The sequence below is a fragment of the Aethalodelphis obliquidens genome, unplaced genomic scaffold, assembly GCF_003676395.1.
Source record: "Aethalodelphis obliquidens isolate GAN/ISIS:26980383/991018 unplaced genomic scaffold, ASM367639v1 scaffold102, whole genome shotgun sequence".
Classification (NCBI taxonomy): domain Eukaryota; kingdom Metazoa; phylum Chordata; class Mammalia; order Artiodactyla; family Delphinidae; genus Aethalodelphis; species Aethalodelphis obliquidens.
This window is the reverse complement of record NW_020838046.1, coordinates 506,520-526,844: the sequence shown is the minus strand read 5'-3', so window position 1 is coordinate 526,844 and position 20,325 is coordinate 506,520. Positions and strand designations below refer to the sequence as shown.

At 51.4% G+C, this 20,325-nt stretch overlaps 1 protein-coding gene across 3 annotated transcripts in view; it reads right to left on the bottom strand.

Annotated features, from left to right (window-relative positions):
* Positions 1-19,885, bottom strand: part of RASGEF1C (RasGEF domain family member 1C) — a 32,113-nt gene extending 12,228 nt beyond the window's left edge. The window contains exons 1-10 of one of the 3 annotated variants that reach the window (XM_027096423.1): positions 19,709-19,885; positions 19,415-19,537; positions 18,083-18,220; positions 17,388-17,390; positions 11,028-11,228; positions 9,873-9,947; positions 4,724-4,813; positions 2,941-3,043; positions 2,355-2,434; positions 2,177-2,272 (exon numbers count right to left, since the gene is read on the bottom strand). In XM_027096423.1, the coding sequence (XP_026952224.1) occupies positions 2,177-2,272; positions 2,355-2,434; positions 2,941-3,043; positions 4,724-4,813; positions 9,873-9,947; positions 11,028-11,228; positions 17,388-17,390; positions 18,083-18,220; positions 19,415-19,537; positions 19,709-19,885 (1,086 nt within the window). The remainder of the gene's footprint in view (positions 1-2,176; positions 2,273-2,354; positions 2,435-2,940; positions 3,044-4,723; positions 4,814-9,872; positions 9,948-11,027; positions 11,229-17,387; positions 17,391-18,082; positions 18,221-19,414; positions 19,538-19,708) is intronic. The other 2 variants (XM_027096422.1, XM_027096426.1) reach the window with 2 other exon arrangements.
* Between the last annotated feature and the right edge of the window lie 440 nt (positions 19,886-20,325).

Sequence of the window (20,325 nt, the reverse complement as noted above, 5' to 3'; positions counted from 1 at the left end):
GAGGGTGCTTTGTCACAGAGACTAGGGGAGAGTGAGGGGCAGACAGGAGCCAGCCATAGGCAGGAAGAAAACACAAAGTGACCTCCTGGCCTCAAAGTTTCAGCTGGGGGCACTGGGAAACTGCGAGAGCATCTGCAAGCTTCTTTCCCTCCTTCCCTACTTCATTTCCTCCCTCTTTCCTTCCCTCTCACCCTCCCTCCCTTTTTTCTTCCTTCCAACCTCCAGCCTTCCATTCTTCTATCTTTCCTTCCTCCCTTCCTTGCACACTTCCATCCATCTATCTATCCTTCCTTCCATCCATTCTTCCATCCATCCATCCATCCGTCCATCCATCCTCCAACCTTCCATCCATTCATGAAGGAGCTTCTGTGGGTCTAGCCCATGGTCCATAACTCCCTGGAAGTTAGAGGAGAATGCAGTGAAACTAAGTGCACAGCTCTGTCAGTCTCCCACCTATAGCTCCAGACCTAAATGCACAGCGTCCCAGCACCCCAGAGCTAGAAGGGGTGCAGAGAGCGGGAGCACAAAGTCCCAGTCTGTTCACTCTGCTTTCAGGGTAGAAGGAAAAGAGTGTAGAGCACCAGTGCTGTGACTGACACCTCAGTCCAAAGGCTGCAGCCTCCTCTAGGCACCCCCACCCACAGTCCAACTCCTGGGCCAGAAACCAGTACCCCTGTGACTGCCACATGGTACCTGTGCCCCGAGGACGGAAGGTAGAAAAGACTGGGAGACTTAGAGTCTGATTCCTGGCTCTGTTGCCTACTTGCTGAGTGACTTGGCTAGTGAGGGCTCCTCTCTGAGAATCAGTCTTCTAATGCAGAAAGTGGCAATGCTGAAGTCTACCCCATGGAATAGTTGTCAGAATTAAATTGGGAGATGGTGGTCAAGTGGCCCTCATGCGGTGGGTGCTCAGTGAAGCGAGAGTACCCCTGCTGCCCTGGTTTTCCAGCTTCCTGGCTCCCGGGGGACAGGCTCACCTGCCCTGGGACTTGAGGACATGCCTTGCTGAGTGCTGCACCCCTGCACCAGGCTCCCCGGAACCCAGCATTGCTGAAGTGCTGACAGCCTGAACAGGAAGGGTCAGCTGGACAGGACATGGCCAACAGTGTGGCCTGGGTCTGCGCATAATCTGTGCTCTGCGGGGAGGAGGCTGGGAAGGCCTGGTGGGTTGCACGAGCATGCATATCTCAGCCTGCTCCCCAAACCCGACCACATATGCATCCAATACGATCACAGAGTCACTTCGAATTTCAAGAACAGCAACTGGTTCTATTATCCCGTGAGCTGGAAGCAACTTCCACAAACTATGGTGGGGCCCTGATTCCACCAATGTTCCTGCAAGAGACCAGACTGAAAAGGCACAGCAAGTCTTGCTGTTTTCTCCCCATGGAGATGAACGACTCTAATCATCAAGCTGGTGACAGGTTTTAAGCTGGCGGATCATGGCAATCCCAGGACCTGGGATGGTTTCTTGTATCAGAGGCCACTAGGAGAATTTGGAGGAGAAACAAAATTGATCAGGATGACCAAATGCCCTCCAAATGCAAATGTATAAGAACAAGATCTGTGAAAATGCAATTCTGTGGCAAGAAGCCACAGAATTTTGGTTTAGTCATTTCCAAAAACATAAATGTGATCTGAGGCCACATCAATGAAGGTATTGCCTTTAGGATAAGGAGGTGTAAGATCCTATGTACTTGGAACCACAATTTGATCTGAAACAGAGGGACCCTGACAAATGGAGCTGTTCAGAGAACAAAGGGACCCAAGAAGGGAGGGAACTGGAGACCACAGCATGGCAGGGCAGGCCTGGGGCTGCTGACTCAGGAGGAGAGAGGGAGGCGGGGCCTGGGGCTCAGAAGGACTGGTGGCTGGAAGAGGGAATGGCCTTACTCTGTGTGGTCCTCTGGAGAGGACAGCCCCAGGTGGCTGACACAACCCCACAAGGCAGCACTTGCTACCAGTTAGAGCTGCTGGGGGGTGGGTTGATCTGTTTGGGGAGGTGGTGAGTTCCCTATACTGGAAGCATGCGAGCAAGGTGACACGACTCTCTTATTATAGATGCTGCAGAAGGGCAGGGGATTGGACCAGATGACCTTCAAGTCACCACCCCACCTGGGCCTAGGTGGTCTGGAGCAGGGAGGGGCTCTGAGGGCTGGGCAAGCCTCTGACCTACCTTCTCTTGGCTGCTGTGGGCGGTCAGGGAGCGGTGGGCTGCCCCGCGCAGGGCTGTTCTATAGTTGCAGAAATTCCCTGTTGGGTCCATCTGGTGCTGGAAGGAGATAGGGAGGCATTTGGGCAACTGTGTCCTGGGGATGGCTGGTGGCACCCAGCAGCCCAGCAGCCTTGCTTACCTCGAGGATGAAAAACTTGGCTGTCTTCACTTTGGCCCAGGTCTTCTTCAGTCTTGAGACAGGGCTCATGTTCATGCCAGCTGAAAGAGGGAAGGCTGAGCTGGGGGCAGGGCCAGGCTGGGAGGACTGTTCTGAGCTGCACAGTCCCTCTGTGAGGCCCCCAGCTGGCCTAGCCCCTCAGGCTGCACCCTGACCAGGGCTGATGTTTGTGGAGCCTCAGCCTGCCAGATGGAGGGTGGGTGGGTGCTAATGGACACTGTGTACAGGTAGGCCTGGCTTCTGTATGTGCAGGGCCCCTGTCCCAGTCCCTGTCCCACACTGGCCCTATACTGTGACCAGGGGCCTGCTTTGGGCCCCTGCTTTCCCTGGGTCTGGGGACACACTGCCAAGCTCTCATCAAGCACCCTGAAAGCCCTGGGCTTGCCTCAAAAGGGGCGCCTCCCCAGGACCTTTGGGGTGGGGTGGGGGGAACATGGGCCCAGCCTGCACCCACCCCCTGCTCAGGTGGCTTGCACCCCACCTGCCTGGGTGTGCCCACTCCACCCTCTCTGGGAGCACTTGCACCGGGGGCTCCAGGCCCACTCACAGATTATGGCCATTAGGGAGTTGAAGTTGCCGATGTTGAAGCACTCACGGGCTACGTCGATGAAGAACTCAATCACCTGGGCCCTCTGTTTCTTCTTGGACGGCTGGGGACAGGGCATATGAGCCTCAGTGATGAGGTGTCCCCACCCTGCCCTGACCACACACCCTGCTTACCTGTCCTATCCCTCATTAATCTTCTTTAAGCCCATTTCACAGCTGAGATGCTTGATGACAAAGCAATTTGTAGCCCAGGGACTGAGGCTCTCAGTGCACCCTGGGTGGAGCTAGCACAGAGCTCATTGCCATGGAGGGCCGGATGGGGGCTGGCGGGACTCCTGTTGCCACACAGGAGCCACCTGCAGCATGGGAGGTGCTGGGGGCCCCCACATGTCCTCCTGCCCTCTCAGGCCTAGCTCCAGCACCCCTACACCTAGAAGCAGAAAACATGACTCCCTCACCTCTCTTCCCAGCACCAAACTTCTCCACTTCACACGGGGTGCGGGGACCCCACGGTGACCCCGAGGCTCTGTCCCCTAGCAGCCCCACCAATGCTTTCTGTCAACTGACTGTGATTTCAACCGCAGCTCGAGTCGAGTGCGTGAGACTTTGATCTCTCTGATGGGTCAGAACCAAACTGTGTCCTCTCCCAGGCTGAAGCGCTGCCTGACTCTGGGGTGGGCTCTGTCCAGGCTTCACTCAGGCAAACCCCCGTCTTAGCTGCCAGGCCAGTGATGCGGTGTCAGAAGCAGGCAAGGCCCAAGGAACCCTACAGTGTTCTTTCCACGTAGATTGCCCTCCTCCCATAATTGCAGAAGTGGTCCTTACTGCTGCCAAGAAGCTTGCTGTGGTGTCTGAGGAGCTGTGCATCCAAAACCCCTTCCGAGAGCTGCCCGCTTGAGGTCCTGCCCTTTCATGGGACAGCCCACACGGGGATGGTGATGGTGACCGAGCAAGGTGGGGGATCAGGGCCAACTACTAGGGTGGATGTGGGCACTCTGACAGGAAGCACTGTCTCAGGCTGAGGTATCACAGATAAGCTTCTCCTTTCTCGGTCGCAGACCCCTCATAAACACCTTATGCCCCAAGCTCTGTCTCAGTGTCTGCTTCCAGAGAGCCCACCCTGGCACATATGCTGCCTCCAATCTTCCCCTGAGACGGGGGACCTTGGGCTTCACCTGACAGTGGGAGAATGGGCTTGGGAGAGGGTTCCACTGCCATAGGAAGGGAAGAGGGTGGGCAGGGTCTGGCTTGGCGGGGCTGAGACCTGGTGGCGAGCATGTCCAGCTCAGTGTTTCCTGGTCTTCCTGCTTTCCAGGAGAAGCCAGAGACCTGGACTTTAAAGTGCAATCTCCCACTTCTTAAAGGTTAGATTATTTCTACCTCTAAGTCCTGAGTGAGCCAAATGGAATTTGTCTGCAGGCCAGACCAGTCCGCCCCAGGAACAGGTGGAAGAAGCAGAGTCCGCCCCCCTCTCCCTCAGCAAGCATCTCTCTGACACCCTCTGTGACTGGCAGGTGGATCCACGCCAGGCAGGATCCACTGGCACGCCAGGATCCACCGCATCACTGACCTGGCAGCTAAGACGGGGGTTTGCCAGGCTCTACCCAGAGGGGAGATATCACTACAGGCAAGCTGGGTGACACCCGGTGTCCCAGAGCGTGCCCAGCCTGGCCCTGGGCTTGGAGACAGGCTCATGATGCTCTTCTGGTTCCCTCCCAAGAAGGCTCCTCTCAAGCCCTGGCCACCTTTGGCCATGCCAGGTCAGGCCCTGGCTTCCTACGCACCATGCAGATCTCAGTAGCCACAAGGTAGCACAATCTGTTGAACCATTTCACGTAAGCTTCCAGGTTGTTAGTCTTGTCACTGAAACAAGGCTAGGAAAGACACAAGGACCATGCTCAGGCTTTTTGTCAATAACTTTTTGAACACGAATAACTTTTTGAAGTCAGCCATGATCATTATAGACAATCTGGGAAATGTCGCAACCTCAAAACCATCCACAAATATCTCAAAACCATCCAAAAATACATGATTTGACATGTATCCTTCTAGTCTTTTTTTCTATACACTTAAAGACGTAACTTAATATGATATATATATATCATATACCCACACACATAACTAATCCTCATTATTCACAGATTTTGTGTTTGCGAATCTACTTCCTAAAATTTCATTTGTAACCCCCCCAAATAACACTCATGTCACTTCTTGGTCATTTGTGGACATGTGCAGAGTGGCAAAACATTTGAGTCACCCAATGCACCTGTGTGTTCCCAGCTGAGGTTGAGCTGATGCCCTGACTTCTGGTTTCAGCTCCCATACTGTAAACAAGTGTCCTTTTTGTAGTCTATTTAGTGTCTTTTTTTTTTTTTTGGCACTTTTGTGCTTTTTCTTGGTGATTTCACTGTTTAAAGTGGTCCCAAGCACAGCGCTGCCATGCTGTCTTGTGTTCCTAAGCACATGAAGGTTGTGACGTGCCCTAAGGAAAAAAATGTGTTAGATAAGCTTCATTCAGACGTGAGTCACAGTGCTGTTGGCCATGAGTTCAATGTTATTGAATCAACAACATATATTAAATAAGGTCTTATTAAACAGAAACACACATAAATCAAGGTTATATATTGACAGGTTGATGAAAATGTTGTGATGAAAGGCTTGCAAGGAACCTAACCCTATGTTTTCCCCGGGAGTAATGGCTCAGTATTTGCTAATTCAGTGTTCACAACGACTATAGGATATAAAGGTGAATAATGAGGACCAACCATATGTGTTTATGTATGTATGTGTGTACGTATGTTTCTATCTCTATCTCTATATTCTATATATATTCCCACATTTTTCTACATGAACCCTTTCATGTGCTATAAAATATTCTTTGGAAACATAATTTTAAAAATTGATGTAGACTATTCCACTGTATAAATGTACTACAATTCCAGAGAATCCAAAGGAAGTAAAGAAAGAAGGAAAAAAAGAAGCACAAGAGGTAAAGAAGACAAGGTACAACAGAAGACAGTAAAAACAAATCCATCTAGAGCAGTAATTACCCTGATATAGACCAGTCACTGTAATTTTAAAAATCCAGCCTTCTGCTATTTTCAAGAGGTACACCCCAAACCCAAGGATATAAGTAAAAAAATTGAAAAATACACGTGATAAATATTTATGTGATATTTATCATCACATAGCTATATTAGTATTAGACAAAATAGACTTTAAGGCAAAAAAGGACTCCAAGGCAAGAAGCATTAAGAGAGTTTAAAGGGTAACTGCATAAAGATAAAAGTTTTGATTTATTGAGAATATGTCATGAGTCTAAATTTGTCTGCACCTAATAGCATAGCTTCAAAATATGGAGGCAAAAATAATCCAGAAAGGTAAATTCCTTATAAGGAGGAAATTAAGAATACTTGTTCGTTAAAAGACACAATAATGAGAATGAAAAGCAAAGAAACCAACTAGGAGAAGAAAATTTGCAGTACATCTAACTGACAAGGGATAATTAACTAGTACACATTTTAAAAACTCACTCAAAACTCTTAAAAATCCTTAAGAAAAAGACAAATCACCAATAGAAAACCAAACAAAAATCAGGGACAGGCATTTCATAGACGAGAAAACAAGAATGTCCAAAACACATGAAAAGATGCTCCATTTAACAGTTTCACAAAAATTAAAAAGCCTGACAATTTCAAGCGTCAGTGAGGCTGTGGAGCAAGAATAACTCCCTGCTGGCAGTGTAAATGGATACAGCCTCACCTGGCATCATCTGGTAAGGTTAATCATATGCCCACCCTGTGACGGACACAGTGATTCCCTTCGTAGGTATATATTAGAGCAACATCTCAAAGTGTTGTCCATGGACTCCTGGGGGTCCCTGAGACCGTTTCAGGGGGTCCACAAGGGCAAACCTAATTTCATATTCATAGATTATTGCCTTTCACCATGTTGACATTTGTACCAATGCATAGTAGAATGATGGGTAAAATTGCTGCCTGAATCGAGACAGAGTCACCAAATGACACCAGTGGCCATCATGTTCTTCACTACCACACACTCACAGTAAAAGAAAAAAAGTGAGTGTGACTAAGAGTGTCCTGGAGGACAAAAAACTTTTCAGTTTTATTAAATCTCAACCCTTGAGTACATGTCTTTTTCATGTTCTATGTGACAAAATGGGAGTGCAGTTGTCCCTCGGTATCTTTGGGGTGGGAATGGTTCCACCTCCCCCCTCAGATACCAAAATCAGAGGATGCTCAAGTTCCATATGTAAAATGGCGTAGTATTTGCATAAACCTATGCACATCCTCCCGCGTACTTCAAATCATCTCTAGATTACTTATAATACCTAATACAATGTAAATACTATGTAAATAGTTGCTTGGGTGAGCAGTAAATTCAAGTATTGCTATTTAGAACTTTCTGGAGTTTTAATTTTTTCTAATATTTTTGATCTGAGGCTGGTGGAATCTGCAGTTGCAGAACCTACAGATACGAAGGGAGGACTGTAGACATAGGCACTTCTGCTGCACACAGAGTTTTGATGGTGGTCTTGCGGAAAAGCACTGGTGTGACTGACTTGTGAGCTGAACTTTACTCATGGAGCACTATTTTTACCTGAAAGAAGGACTGACCCATTATGGTTACTCAGACTTCAGTATTTGGTTGATATTTCCTTGAAAATCAACAAAATGAGCCTGTAACTTCAAGGAAAACAACTGATAGTATTCGTTGCCAAGGATAAAATTCAAGTTTTCAAGAGAAAATTGGGAACTTATAAAACATGTATCTGCCTGTGGAGCGTGACAGCTTCCCAATACTTAAGAACTTTTTGGGTGATATCAGTAGTGAATATATATAATGAATATCATTTTAAAATATCATATAATGAAACATGCCAACATTCAGAAGGTCTGCTTGATTCAGTGAACCCATATTTTCCAAATGGACAATATATGTCACAAAATCCTGCATGGGCAAAAAGATCCATTCAAGATGCAAGATGGACCAATGAATTTTAAAGTGATAGAGTTTATTTTCAGATTCCAAATTGCAGCTGATCTTAAAAAATTACCCCTTGTTGAGTTTTAGTGTACTATCAAAGAAGAATATTCACAATTATCTGAAAAGGCTGTAATATATGCCTCTCTTTTCCAACTACATATTTGTGTGAGGATGGATTTTCAACTCAAATAATGTTAGGTCAAGAGATTGAATGCAGAAGTAGATTAAGAGAATTCAACTGCCTTCTATTGTCAGTCATTAAAGAGATTTGTAAAAATACTGTAAAACAATATCACTCTTCTCATTAATTTTTTTTTATTTTGGAAAATAGAGTTATTGTTCATAAAACTTACATTAACATATAATGAGTTATGATTTTTGAATAAATAAATATTTTAAAAAGTTATTGGCTTTAATGGTTAATAGAATAAATACCGGTAGATATTATTAGTACATAATCAAAAGTTCTTTGGGGTCCTCCATAATTTTTAAGAGTGAAAAAGGCATCTTGAGACCAAAACATTTGAGAACTGGTGCCCTAGAAAAAATGTACCCACATACATTAGAAATGTGTAAGAATGTTCATAGAAGCAATATCTACAATAGCCAAGAGTCTGGAAGCAACACAAAAATGTTCATCTACAGTAGAGTGGGTAAAGAAATGTCACGTGCAATCTTGATGTATTTCACAATAAAAAATAATACTTGGAAAGGGCCAAACCCCCAAACAAAACAAAACAGAACAACAAACAACTCAATAAGAGTAGCAAAGCCTCCTTTCCACTCTTCTCCCAGCTCCATGCTGGGCTCCCCAGAGTAACCAGTATTCCTAGAGATTGTCCACACGCATGTGCAAGGGGATATGTATCATGCACCCTCCTACCTGTTGTTGTTACACAGATGGTCACATACTCTTTGCCACTGCTCTTCACTTTACTTTCTTTTCTCAACAATGGACCTTTGGTGATTATTCCATTCTTCCAGTCACTCTTATTCTAATAGTTGCATAGCATTCTATGTATGGATGTATTATAATGTTTAATCAAGTCCCTGTGGATGGTAAGGTAGTTTGCTTCCAGCCTTTGGTCATAAAGCACAGAAAGATATCCCAAATATCTTTGTGCATACATCTTTGTGTACATGTGTGTGTATATCTGCAGGGTAAATTGTTAGGTGTGGAAAGTTGGGGTCCAGAGTGTATATTTCAAGTGTTGATGCTATTGGCATGCTGCTCTCCAAAGTGGCTGTGCCAATTTTACCCCTTACCAGCCGTGTATGAGACGGTCCCTTTCCCTGCACATACACACCCATAATGTTTAATCTTTGCTTATCCGAGAGGTGAAATGCAATTGCATATTCAGGTTTCTCTTCTTTTATTAGGTGCCAGGGCAGAAGACAGGATATTTCCAGTTCTGGTTCGGATTTAACTCCTTGATAAGCACCAGGCTAACTGCTGGTTGGGCTCTGAGAGAGAGGGGCAGGCTCTGAAATTCCACCTTCAGAGGGAAGAGCATGCCCTTAACTTCCCTGAGCAGCTGGCACCAGCCCGCGTTACCCCGGGTGGCCGCTAGAGGGCATCAGCGCCCACCGCAAAGCACCGGGAGGGCACATGGGGTCTTGGAGCGGGCCCCGTGCGAACCTCTACCCTCTAACCCACCCAGGGCTCCTGCTCCTCGACCGCCACTCCGCCCTCGCTGGGTGGGTGACCCGGCCAGGCTCATCCTGCCCTCCCAGGCTTCCCCAGGACTCAGGGCTGCTGGGGTGTGATGGCCTTGGGCTAGGGGCATGGGTGGAGTGGGCACGACCCCTCCAAGCCCATCTGCCCTTGGTCCCTCCGAAGCTGGCTCAGCTGATGCTCCGGGGATCCCCCAGAGGGACCGGTGAGTAGGGGTCACTGCTGGGACAGTCCGTCCAAGGGCCTTCTACCTTTGTGCTGGCCAGAGGGTCCTTGTTCACAAAAGCCTGGACAAATTCCTCAGGTCCAATGTGTTGTAGCCGTTCCTGCACCAGAGACAGAAAAGGAGTTGGGAAAATGGGAAATGTATGGGGAAGGGATGCTCCCTGGGGGCCTGGCATGGGCCCAGCTGCCCTTCTCACCGGGCCTCTACAGCCCTGTTCTGGGTTGTCACAGAGCTTAGCACCATCTTGAAGGGGGCAGCCCCTCCTTTCCCATGCTCAGGGGCTGCTGTATTTCATGGGGGCAGGGGTCAATGTCTCCATAGGGAGTGCTTGTAGGGTGTGATACCTAGGAAACCAGGCTCGGAATCGGGTAATTGAAATGACCTGCTCCCTCCAGGGTAGGCCTGATGGCTAAGAGCATGGGGTCTGGGTCAGAATTGAATCCTGGCTCTGTCCCTTCTGCTGTGTGACTTCTGGCAAGTCACTTAAACACTCTGGCTTTAGCTTCCTCAACTGTGAAAAGACAATAATAATAGCACCTATCTGGTAAGGTGGTGGGAAGATGAGATAGTGCACGTAACTCTTGAATATAATGCCTGGAAACCAGTAAGGGTGCCATAAACGATGGAGGTTTAAAAGAAAAGAACCCTACTCCCCAGCTTCCCTTCTCTCTGGGGCAGGCCCCTTTGGCCTCTGCATGTACAAAGAGCCCAATATACTGGAGGTTAGGCCAGGGCATCCCTTTCCCACACAGGAAGGCCTGTCTGCGCTTCTCTGGAAAGCTGGGGTGGGTACAGTGTGACTGTGTGAGTCCTGGATGGGGAAAACCGAGGCCCGGGTGGGGAAGGCCTTGGATGTGGGAGGATCACACATCAGGTGGTGTCAGAGCCAGGATCTGAACCTAGTTCCTCTGTCCCAGGCCTGGACTCTCAGGCAGGCCAGAGGTCAAAGTTGGGCAGGGTTGGTACCTCCAGCCTTCCTGTTCCTCGCCCCAGGTGTGGTGAGAGACTGCTCCAGAGTCAGGGTCCTCTGGAGATGCCTGGGTGGCCCTGATGTGATGCGCTCAGGCCCTGGGTTAGGCTGAGACCAGGTGGGGTACAAGACGGGGAGTTGGGGGGTGGCCGGCTATTTTCAGTGTTCCAGGCTCTGGGTCTGAGTGGAGGGCGGTGTGGGCCTGCTCACCAGCTCTATGTGGGTCAGCTGCTGAGCCAGTGTGTAGGGGTCACTGCAGATGCTGAGGAGCTCCCTGTGGATAGAGGCTGGAGGCTTGTTCCTGTAGGAGATGGGCTTGTCAGTGCCCAGCAGGCTTTCCGGCCCCTGGCCCAGAGCCGCCAGCTTCTGGTGCAGAGCCTGCAGGAGCTGATGCATCCTCTTTCGGTATGCCTGGAGGAGGGTAGAGAGAGGGTGCTCAGGCCTGGAAACCTGTCTCTGCATATCTAATAGGTGAGGCAGGCAGGCTCCCCAGCTGTCAGGGATGGGCTGCTCCTAGGTGTGCCTGCACCTCCCCCATCCTGAAATAGGACCCAATCCAGGGCAGGCTGGGTTTGGGGCCTACAGTCAAGGCTGGCTGGGGAGAAGGCTGCAGGATCACCAGTGGGAGCCAAGAAGAGCACACATTAGGGAGAGTGGCTGGGTGCAAGCCCCCCCAGCTGTCTGGGGAGAGGGGCAGCATGGGGTGGGGACTGCCAGGGGGTGGAGGGATAGAGGAGGGAGTTGTGGAATGGGCCCTGCCCTGGGTGCTAGTCTTTTGCTTGGCTTCAGTGGGGGTCCCCTCCTGTCTCCCAGGCCTAGCTTAGAGAGGCTTTCCCTGACCAGCCTTGCTGTTCATCCTCTGCCCCTGGCACTCTGTCTCCAGCTCACCCTGTGTGACTTCCTTATGGGACCACTGCAAGAGACGATTGGGGTTGTTTACTCCCCTGCAGAATGACAGCTCGGCAGGGGCAGGGAAGTCTGCGTTAACCTCTCTGTGTCATAGCTCTGGGCATGCAGTGGACACTTGATAAGCATTTACTGTACTGACAGAGCCCCTCACCATGCAGCTCAGATGCTGGGCTTGGTGCAGGGACCACCCTCCCACCCCATGGGGAAACTGATTATTGCCCCTCGGAGACCCCTATTTCCAAGGAAGGTGCATCAGACTAGCTGGGTTTACTGAGCAAGTGGTCCACACATTCCCAAAGGTTTGGTCAGTAGCCCACAGAACAGGCCCCCGACTGGTCAGCAAATGGCTCCCCCAGAGGTGGATTCAACCCCCTTGAGCCAGGAGCTGGCCTGGGAGTGGCAGTGGGCATCTGGGGCCTGGACTCCTGCCAACAACAAGGTGTCAGGAAGACAGGTTCCCAGCGGCGCCTGGTCCCAGAGGCCTCAGAAGAAGGTTGTGGATAGTCAGTACTGCCAGGTAATTTCAGACAGAAAAAGTGCACATTCTTCATGCACACAAACCCAGAGGCATTTTGCAGGTGGGGCGTAGGGTGTAGGGCTTGCCTGGGGGACCTCAGTGTTTCCTCAAGTCTCTGATGGGGCTCAAAGGAGCACTGAGGTCCAGCATTGTTGGTGCCCAGAGCTCTGGTGATGGAGGTGGCATCCCAGCCCCTTATGAAAGTGCTTCTCTGTGGAGTGGCCAGGGCAGCTGTGGTAGAGCCCTCAGGACACAGGAAACCCGAACCCAAGCCCAAACCCTAACACTAACCCTAACTCCCAGAGCCGTGGGGGGCAGACCCAGAAGGCACCCATGGGTTAGCTGGGCAGTGTGTGGGTAAACTGAGGTCCAGGTCTTCCCTTTGTCGCCAGTGGAAGGAACAACCCGTCTCAGCTTTGCTGTATCCAAAAGTGTGGTCAGCACACATGCTGCCTCCCAGGTCTTCATTTGAGTGCCAGGAAGATGGTGAGTTAGGTCCAGTCAGAGCCAGCCCCGGTGACACAGTCACTGGTGATTCCCAACACCTCCACCAGCCCCCCACCTCTCTCTGCTACCCAGCCCAGAGATGGCTACACTGGCTGTTGAGATCCCGCATTTCCCACTCAACCCTCCACCATCCCATCTGCCTCCTCTCCTGTCACCAGACTAACTCTCACTGGCACCAAGGACCTCCTGTCATGAAAGCCAGGGGCTGTTTCTCAGGCAGCATCTGCCTCAGCTCCCCAGTTTCTCCTGCCTTGGGCTGTTTGTAGGCTTGTCTGTCTGCACTGTGATTGCATGCTGGGTTCCTCCTGCCTCTGTCTATTCCTCTCTTCACCATCCTCTGTACTTCATTCCTGGGTTTTCTGGTTCATGTGCAGAGTGTCGTTTAGTATTCGTGTGCAGACAACCTTCTCCTCTGATCTCCAGAGCCATGTGGGCAAGGGGCCACCTGGACCTGGTGCATGCAAGAAGTCATGCTCTCCTCCCCAGGGCTGCCTCTTCCACCTGCATCCCTGTCCGCTGAACGGAGCACTGGCATCAGGCACCTGGAGGTGGAGCCATCCGCAAACCACCTTCTCCCTCAGGCCCTCCAGGCCATCACCAACCCTCTTGATTTTGCTTTCTTCCATTTCCATGCTTGTCGTCCACCACAGTGTATGTGGTCCAGGCCATAGTCATTTCCCTGGTGGCTGCAGTGGCCTCCTCAGTGGGCCGCATGCATTCATGCCAGCCTCTCTCCATTCCACCCTGTAGCAAGAGTGTTCTGTTCAAAATGCACATTTGACCACTCCACGCTTCTTCCCTAAATTGCCTCCCTGCTTTTGCAAAGACAAAAAGCCTGACATGGCTTGGAGGCCCTGAGGTCAGCTCTGGGCATGCTCAATGGCCTCCATGTAGCCCTTGCTCCTCTTTTCTGTGCTCCAGACACAGACCACTCCCTGATCCCTTTGACCCCTTGTCCCTCCTGCCCCATGACCCAGGCAGGACCTGTACAGCCTTCTCCCTCCAAGCTCCATGCCCTTCCTTCACAGCCCTTGTCCAAGCCTCTCACTGGAGTACCAGCTCCATGAAGGCAACACTGGGTCACTCTTTGCTGGTCCCCAGCATGAACAGGAGGGGCCCACACATATTTGCTGATTAGATAAAACTGGCCTTCACCTGCTTCTAGACAGTCAGCCTCTCCAAGGCAGACTTCAGAGCTCTACTGAAGTCAAGGATGCAGTGCATCTGTGGCTACAGTTTGATAGAACCAGGCACTGGCCCTATTTTTAAAAATATGCAGACAATTTAGCAGGACTTGTTTCTATTGAACCAATATTCACTTCAAACAATTGCCATTGCTTGTGTGCTAATTCATTTAAAAATTTTCCTTTAGTGTTAACCTCAAGCTTATGTGTTGATTTTTTCCTGAATCTTCTGTTCCCCCTCTGAATGTGGGGAAGGTATTTGACCTTCTCTTTGACCTCCTCTCATTCTCTCACTGATTTCTACACCTTGTGGACACCGTCTGGGAGATCTCAGTGAATCCGGGCAGGCCCAGGGACCTACCGCTGAGAACGCCAGTGTGTTCCTTGTCACTGTCAGGAGCCCACATTCGAGCGCCAGGGTGCACCCAGCATGGCTCAGCTCTCCCCCAGTGGCTCGCCCGTGAGCTGGAAGGATGGGGACTGGGCTGTTTTCTCTGTCATTCTCACAGAGCTGCCTGCTGCATGCACGGAGCCGAGTGTGAGTGTAGAGGTCGCCATCCAAGAGTGGCCTGGGTGGTGGCCATGGCTCTCCAGGTGCCTCCAAGTTCTCTTGGACTGAGCGTTTCGTGATTAGGATCCATTTCCATCCAGACAAGTACGGGCCCTTGTTTTCTGAAGTTCCTGAAAGCTCCCACCTGAGCCAGCCCGAGGCTGATGTCCAATGGGCTTAGCCCACCTGCACGGGTAGGAGTTCTGCACCCACTGCCAGCTCGTTCTCTGAGTCAGCTGTCCACCACCTTTGCCCTTGGCGGGAGGTAGTAGACAGCCATGTGAGTGGGAGAGCAAGGCCAGAGCGAGGAAGGCTGCCCGTACCGTCAGCCTCCTCTGGCCAGCCCAGTGGGTGTGGCCAAGGCACTGCTGTCCTCCTGTCCTGTCTCCCTCACCAGGGCTGTGACCCTCTATGCCTTCCTGTGATCCCCCAGTCTCCCTCAGCCTCGGCATTGGTCTTCCTGAGCTGTAACTGCTGAGCCCAACCTACCAGGATGGGAGCCGAGGGTGGACTGGAGCAGCACAGAACCCACAGTCATAGAGAATGGCCTTCCCAGAGCCGCTCCAGCCCCTTGTTCCCGGTTACTGAGAGGTGGTGGGGAGCACAGTGAGGACATGAGGCTTCCAGGAAATGGCAGGGGGGCAGGAAGAAAGAGAAAGGTGTCACCTTTCACAGCCACTTTGATGGGGAAGCCCCACTCCTTCCTGGCCCTGTACCACCTCCTCCACGTTCCTGAGCAGCATTGTTCTCCTCACAGCCCTTTGAGGGAGGGCTTATCATCTTCCCTCTTACAGAAATTAATTTAAGGTCCAGAGAGGTTAAGTAACTTGCCCAAAGACACGCAGTTCTGAAAACACTTGTGTTCATCTCATTGTATTATGCACAACACTTTATATCATCCTATCTTGATCCTATCTCTGTGTAAGAAATCTTTTACAAGATGATTCTGAAATGTTTTTGGAGCAAAAGATATAATGCCTATGATTTAAAAACATAATTTGGAGGGAGGGGAAGTGTGTGAGGGGATAGAAGAAACAAGTTTGGCAAAATGTTGATAATTGTTGAAGCTAGGCTATGAGCACACAGGAGTTCATGGTTACTATTATCTATGTTTGTATATGTTTGAAATGTTCCATAACAAAAGTTTCAAAAAAGTTAAAAATAATCCCCATGTGCCTGAACTTCGGAAAGAATTTGTTCCTCATCATAGCTCACATTTACCAAGTGCTGAAATACGAGCACACGTGACTTCAGGGCCTTTGCCGCAGACCTGTGTGGTGGGAGCAGTTATCTTCTCTGTTTGACTGATGAAGAAACTGAAGTTCAGAGAGGGGAAGCACACCATAGCTGTGGTTTCTGAGCTGTGGTTTCTGAGCTGGGATCTGAGCTCAGAAGGTCTGACCCTGACCTCATGTTCTGAGTCCTGTGGGCCCTACCTCATCAGTTTGGTTCAGGGCTCACCAGCTCCTTTCCCAGCTGAGACTGTGCCTGTGCTGGGAGGGGAGCAGCCTGCAGTCCACCCGCAGCATCCAGGGGAGGGAAACCAGCACCTACAGGACATCCCCTTGGAGCAGGTGCTTTCTGGGGAAGGGCAACTTGGGGATTACAAAGACACATGGGGCACCCCTGGCCTGAGCCTGGGTGGGTGGCATGGAGACTAGGGAATCCCAGGTCCAGTTCTCACCACTCAGCATACCTAATTGGATTCCAAGGGAAGGAATGAGAAATGCCCCGAATGAGTTATTTCTGCTTTGAAAATCCACACCTGGTGGATGACTGCTTTCTATAGCCCATTCATAGGTCTTGGCTGTATCTTATTTTCATCTACTGGGTAGTTAGAAAAGATTTCCCGGCACAGTCTTGACAGATTTTTTGAGGGCTCAGTGAGGAGGCACTGCTTCTCAAGGAAACAAGCCCAGGACTTACACCCATCCCACGCCACCGTGGCCAGAATGGCAGGGTCTGCCTCTGAAATTGCTCTGCCAATGGCAGAGGCAGGCCTGATAAGGGCAGATAATCCATCTTGTCAATGGCTTAGACCTCACCTGCTTGAAGGCCTCCTGTGGCAGGGGAGAGAGATAAAGCAGAGGACTGGGCTCTCATCTCACTACATACCCTCTGCTCCATCCATGCATCCATCCATCTACCGTCCCTGCAACCATGTATTTCCCACCCATCTGTTACTGCCCACCTCCCCTTTTATACATTCACCCACCCACAGATCCATCAATTCACTTATCTATCCTTCCTCCCTCCAGTCTAACATTTGCCCTCATCCATCCATTCATCCATCCATCCATCCACCATTCATCCATCCACCCATCACCATCAATCCACCATCCATCCATTCATACATACATCCACCGTCCATCCACTCACCCACCCATCCATCCATCCACCATCCGTCCATCCATCCATCCATCCACCATCCGTCCATCCATCCATCCATCCATCCATCCACCCACCCACCTTCCCATCCATGTTCTCACCCACCCACCCATACCCACACACACCCATCCACCTACCCATTCACTCACCCTCCCATCCATCTAGTCATCCATCTACCCACTCATCTAGCTATCATTTCTACCTTTCTCCTCCACTTCTTTCCATCAATCTCTCCACATCCACTTAGCCCATAAATCTCCCTGCCTACCCAACTTCCCAAACATCTTTCTTTCCCCCTCGACTCATCCATCAAAGTAGCCAACTATGTACCAAGCCGGTCAGTCAGCATCTCCCCTTCCTGCTTCATCCTCCTGATCCATCCAATCATTGAGCCTTCCCTGAGTCTCCTTTCTGCTGCAACCTAAGCCAAGTGTTATAACCCCCAGATGGATCAGGGGATGCAAAGGAGGAGGAGGAGATGACCCTCATCTCACCGAGCTCTCATAACAACTAACTTGCTGGCTATGTGAAATGACCTCAGGGCAGGGCATCCCTTTCTGAGCCTCAGTTAAGCCTTGGACTTTACAGCTTCCTGGTGCCCAACCTGCCTTGGCAGTTCTCCTTTGGCTCTGGCTGGCTCTGTGTTCAGACCCACTGTGGGGCATGTCACTAGCTGTCAGCTTGCCGCATTCAGTCTCCTCCCAAGGCAAGCAACATGCACTCCCCCTCAGTGTTCTCACCCTAATCCTGGGAGGTAGGGAGTAGGGAGTTTTGTTCCTCTTTCACCTTTAAGTGCCTTCCCCAGAGTAATGCAGCTGGGAGAGCAGGGCAGGGTGTGGGGCGCAGAGGCACCAGATGCCCAATACACTGGCTGCCTCCCAAGCTACTGGGGAAGAGGGTTCTGCCAGGCCAGCCTAACGGGTCATTGACCTATGGCCCGACCATGCAGCCACAAGAGCCCTTCACTTGCCATCTGATGCCACTGATGAGAGCAGGACAGGAGAAAGGTCAAGAGACCAGGCCTGGAACCAGAGGCCTGCTCTCCCTGCCAGCTCTGCAGTGCCTGATTCTCTGATGGGGCAGAAAGGGGCTGATTTTAGAGGGGCTGCAGTGTGGGGAGATGAGGACCCTGAGGCCATCCCAGGAACAGGCTCAGATCTGGGGTGTGAGGGTGTAGACAAGTGAAGAGAATCCCGCTTGGCTCGCCCACCTCGTCACAGGGGGCGATGCGGCCCACCACATCCTTCAGGTGACTGATGGTCGACTCCTCCTGGAAGTCCCGAGGGAACGTCTCTGTCCACTCGGCCAACAACTGGAGCAGTTTGGGGCCAAACTTCCGGACCTGGGCCTGCAAGGCAATCCGAGGGTCGTCTGCATTTGGTGAGGGTTGCTTGGGAGGTGGGGGTCACAGCAGCCACTGTCTCAGCCACTTACTGCGCGTCTGGGCTGTCCGAGGGGCAGCAGCAATGGCTGAGGCGGGGTGGGCCTCGTGCCTACTTTGTGCCATGAGACAGAGACGGGACATGGGGATGGGGGCTGACCACAGCAAAGCAGAGGGGGACAGACACACATTTGGAATGGGGGTTATCTCTTGTTTGTAACTGCCAGTCATCCCATCTCCCTTTCTGTGGTGACAGCATCTGTTTTCCTGTGGGGTCTCCCTCTCCATCTTTCCCACCTGATCCTGACCCAGGGCTCCAGGAGTGTGTCCAGATCAGTGCTGGCCAATCAGGGCATGACACACCCCCATCATGCACTGTGATAGGCTCACAGAGGGGCATGTGGCCTAAGCTAAGCCAATGAGATCGGGGCTTTTATTTATCAGGATCCTCTTTCCACAGGATTGGGAAGGGTAGACCATGACCCTGGAGCCGCGGAGGCCATCAGTCACCATACAGAGAACCTGCCTGAGCCAGAGTGAGGCTGGCCAGAGGTAAACAAAGCAAGGGGTCTTAGGGAGAAAGACCACGTTTTAATGGTGTTTTAGTCCCTGGAGCCAGCGGTAGCTTGAGACTTTGCAGTTATATGAGCCAGTAAAGTCCCTTTGCCTTAGGCCAGTTGAAACTGGGTTTCTATCACTGGACAGCGGAACCCTACTGACACATGTATAAATAGACAGTTGTAGCCCATGGGATATGGCGAGGGACTGAGGAAAGGATATGGGGAACTGAGGGAAGGCTGAGCCAACAGTGGACCCGCAGAAGAAGAAAGGGTGGAACAGAGGGTGCTGGGGGCAGGGAGACCAGCAGGCACGGCAGGGCCATCCCAGGCCACAGATGGGGATCTACTCCTGGGGCTCTGGGGGCCCAGGTTTGGGCTGTGTGAGCTCAAGGCTCCCCTCGGGCATTGGAAAACAGCACTGGGGTTAAAGATTCTGACTCTGTCCCTTCTGGCTCTGGGCTTCAGACAAGTCAGAAACCCCTGTGGGCTCCTTGTCAGGAGAACGGGAGCAATTGCTGCCTCTCCAAGATGTTGATTCACAAGTGCATGTCAGGGGAGACCCAGTACACTCGGAGGCCCCCGGCCCTGCCCCGCCTCTCACCTTGTCCAGCACTGGCTTGTCCAACTGCTGCTGCTCGATGCACAAGTGGCAGACCCGGGCCAGGAGCTCCTGGGGCTCGATGAAGAGGCGGGAGCTCAGCAGGAAGGTAAAGATGTAGGCTTTCTGGGGGGATACGGGAGAAAGGCAGCATGTGATTACAAGGGCATGGAAGGACGTGCCTCCCAGCCTACTCCACCCCCAGGCCCAGCCAGCCCCAGCTCTGCTGTCTCCCCCATGCCTGGCGGAAGAGAGCCCAGTCTGCTACCCCTCCTCCCCACTGGGTGGATCACCCACCTCAGGGTAGTAGTCAGCTTTGGGCACCAGCTGCTCGATCAGGGTGTCCAGGGAGGCTGAGGATGGAGCTCCATCCAGGAGGGGCTGCCCGGCCTGCTCACCATCCGTGGGCTCAGGGTGGGGTGGGCCGAGGCTGCCTGGAGTGACCATGTCGGAGGTGCTCAGTGTCCGGGGCATGCCTACCTGCAATGGCAAGGGGCATTTGGACCTGCCGGTCCCCCGGGATCCTGGCTGGGCAGGCCCTGCCTCCCATAGGCTCTTCTGTGCCCACCTGAGCCCAGTGATCACCTCCTGGGAGGGCTGCCAGGGAGGGATCCCCCCCACCCCATAGCCACTGCATCCCCAGGAATCATCTCTTTTCCATTATCATTCCTAGCCATTTAGGGACTGACTGTTTCCAGTATCCACTCCTACTCGCAGTGAAGGTTGTTTCTGACCAGGCTTAGACAATCAACGTATTTGCCCTGCTGCTGGCCACAAGAATGAGTCGGGGGTGGACCTGATCCAAACTAGAGGGCTCAGATGCAATCCTAGAACTTCTGTGGCACTTGAAAGCTCTTTCCCCTGGGTCCCTGAGCAGTGGAATGGCACGGTTGGAACCATCCTGTCCCTCAAGG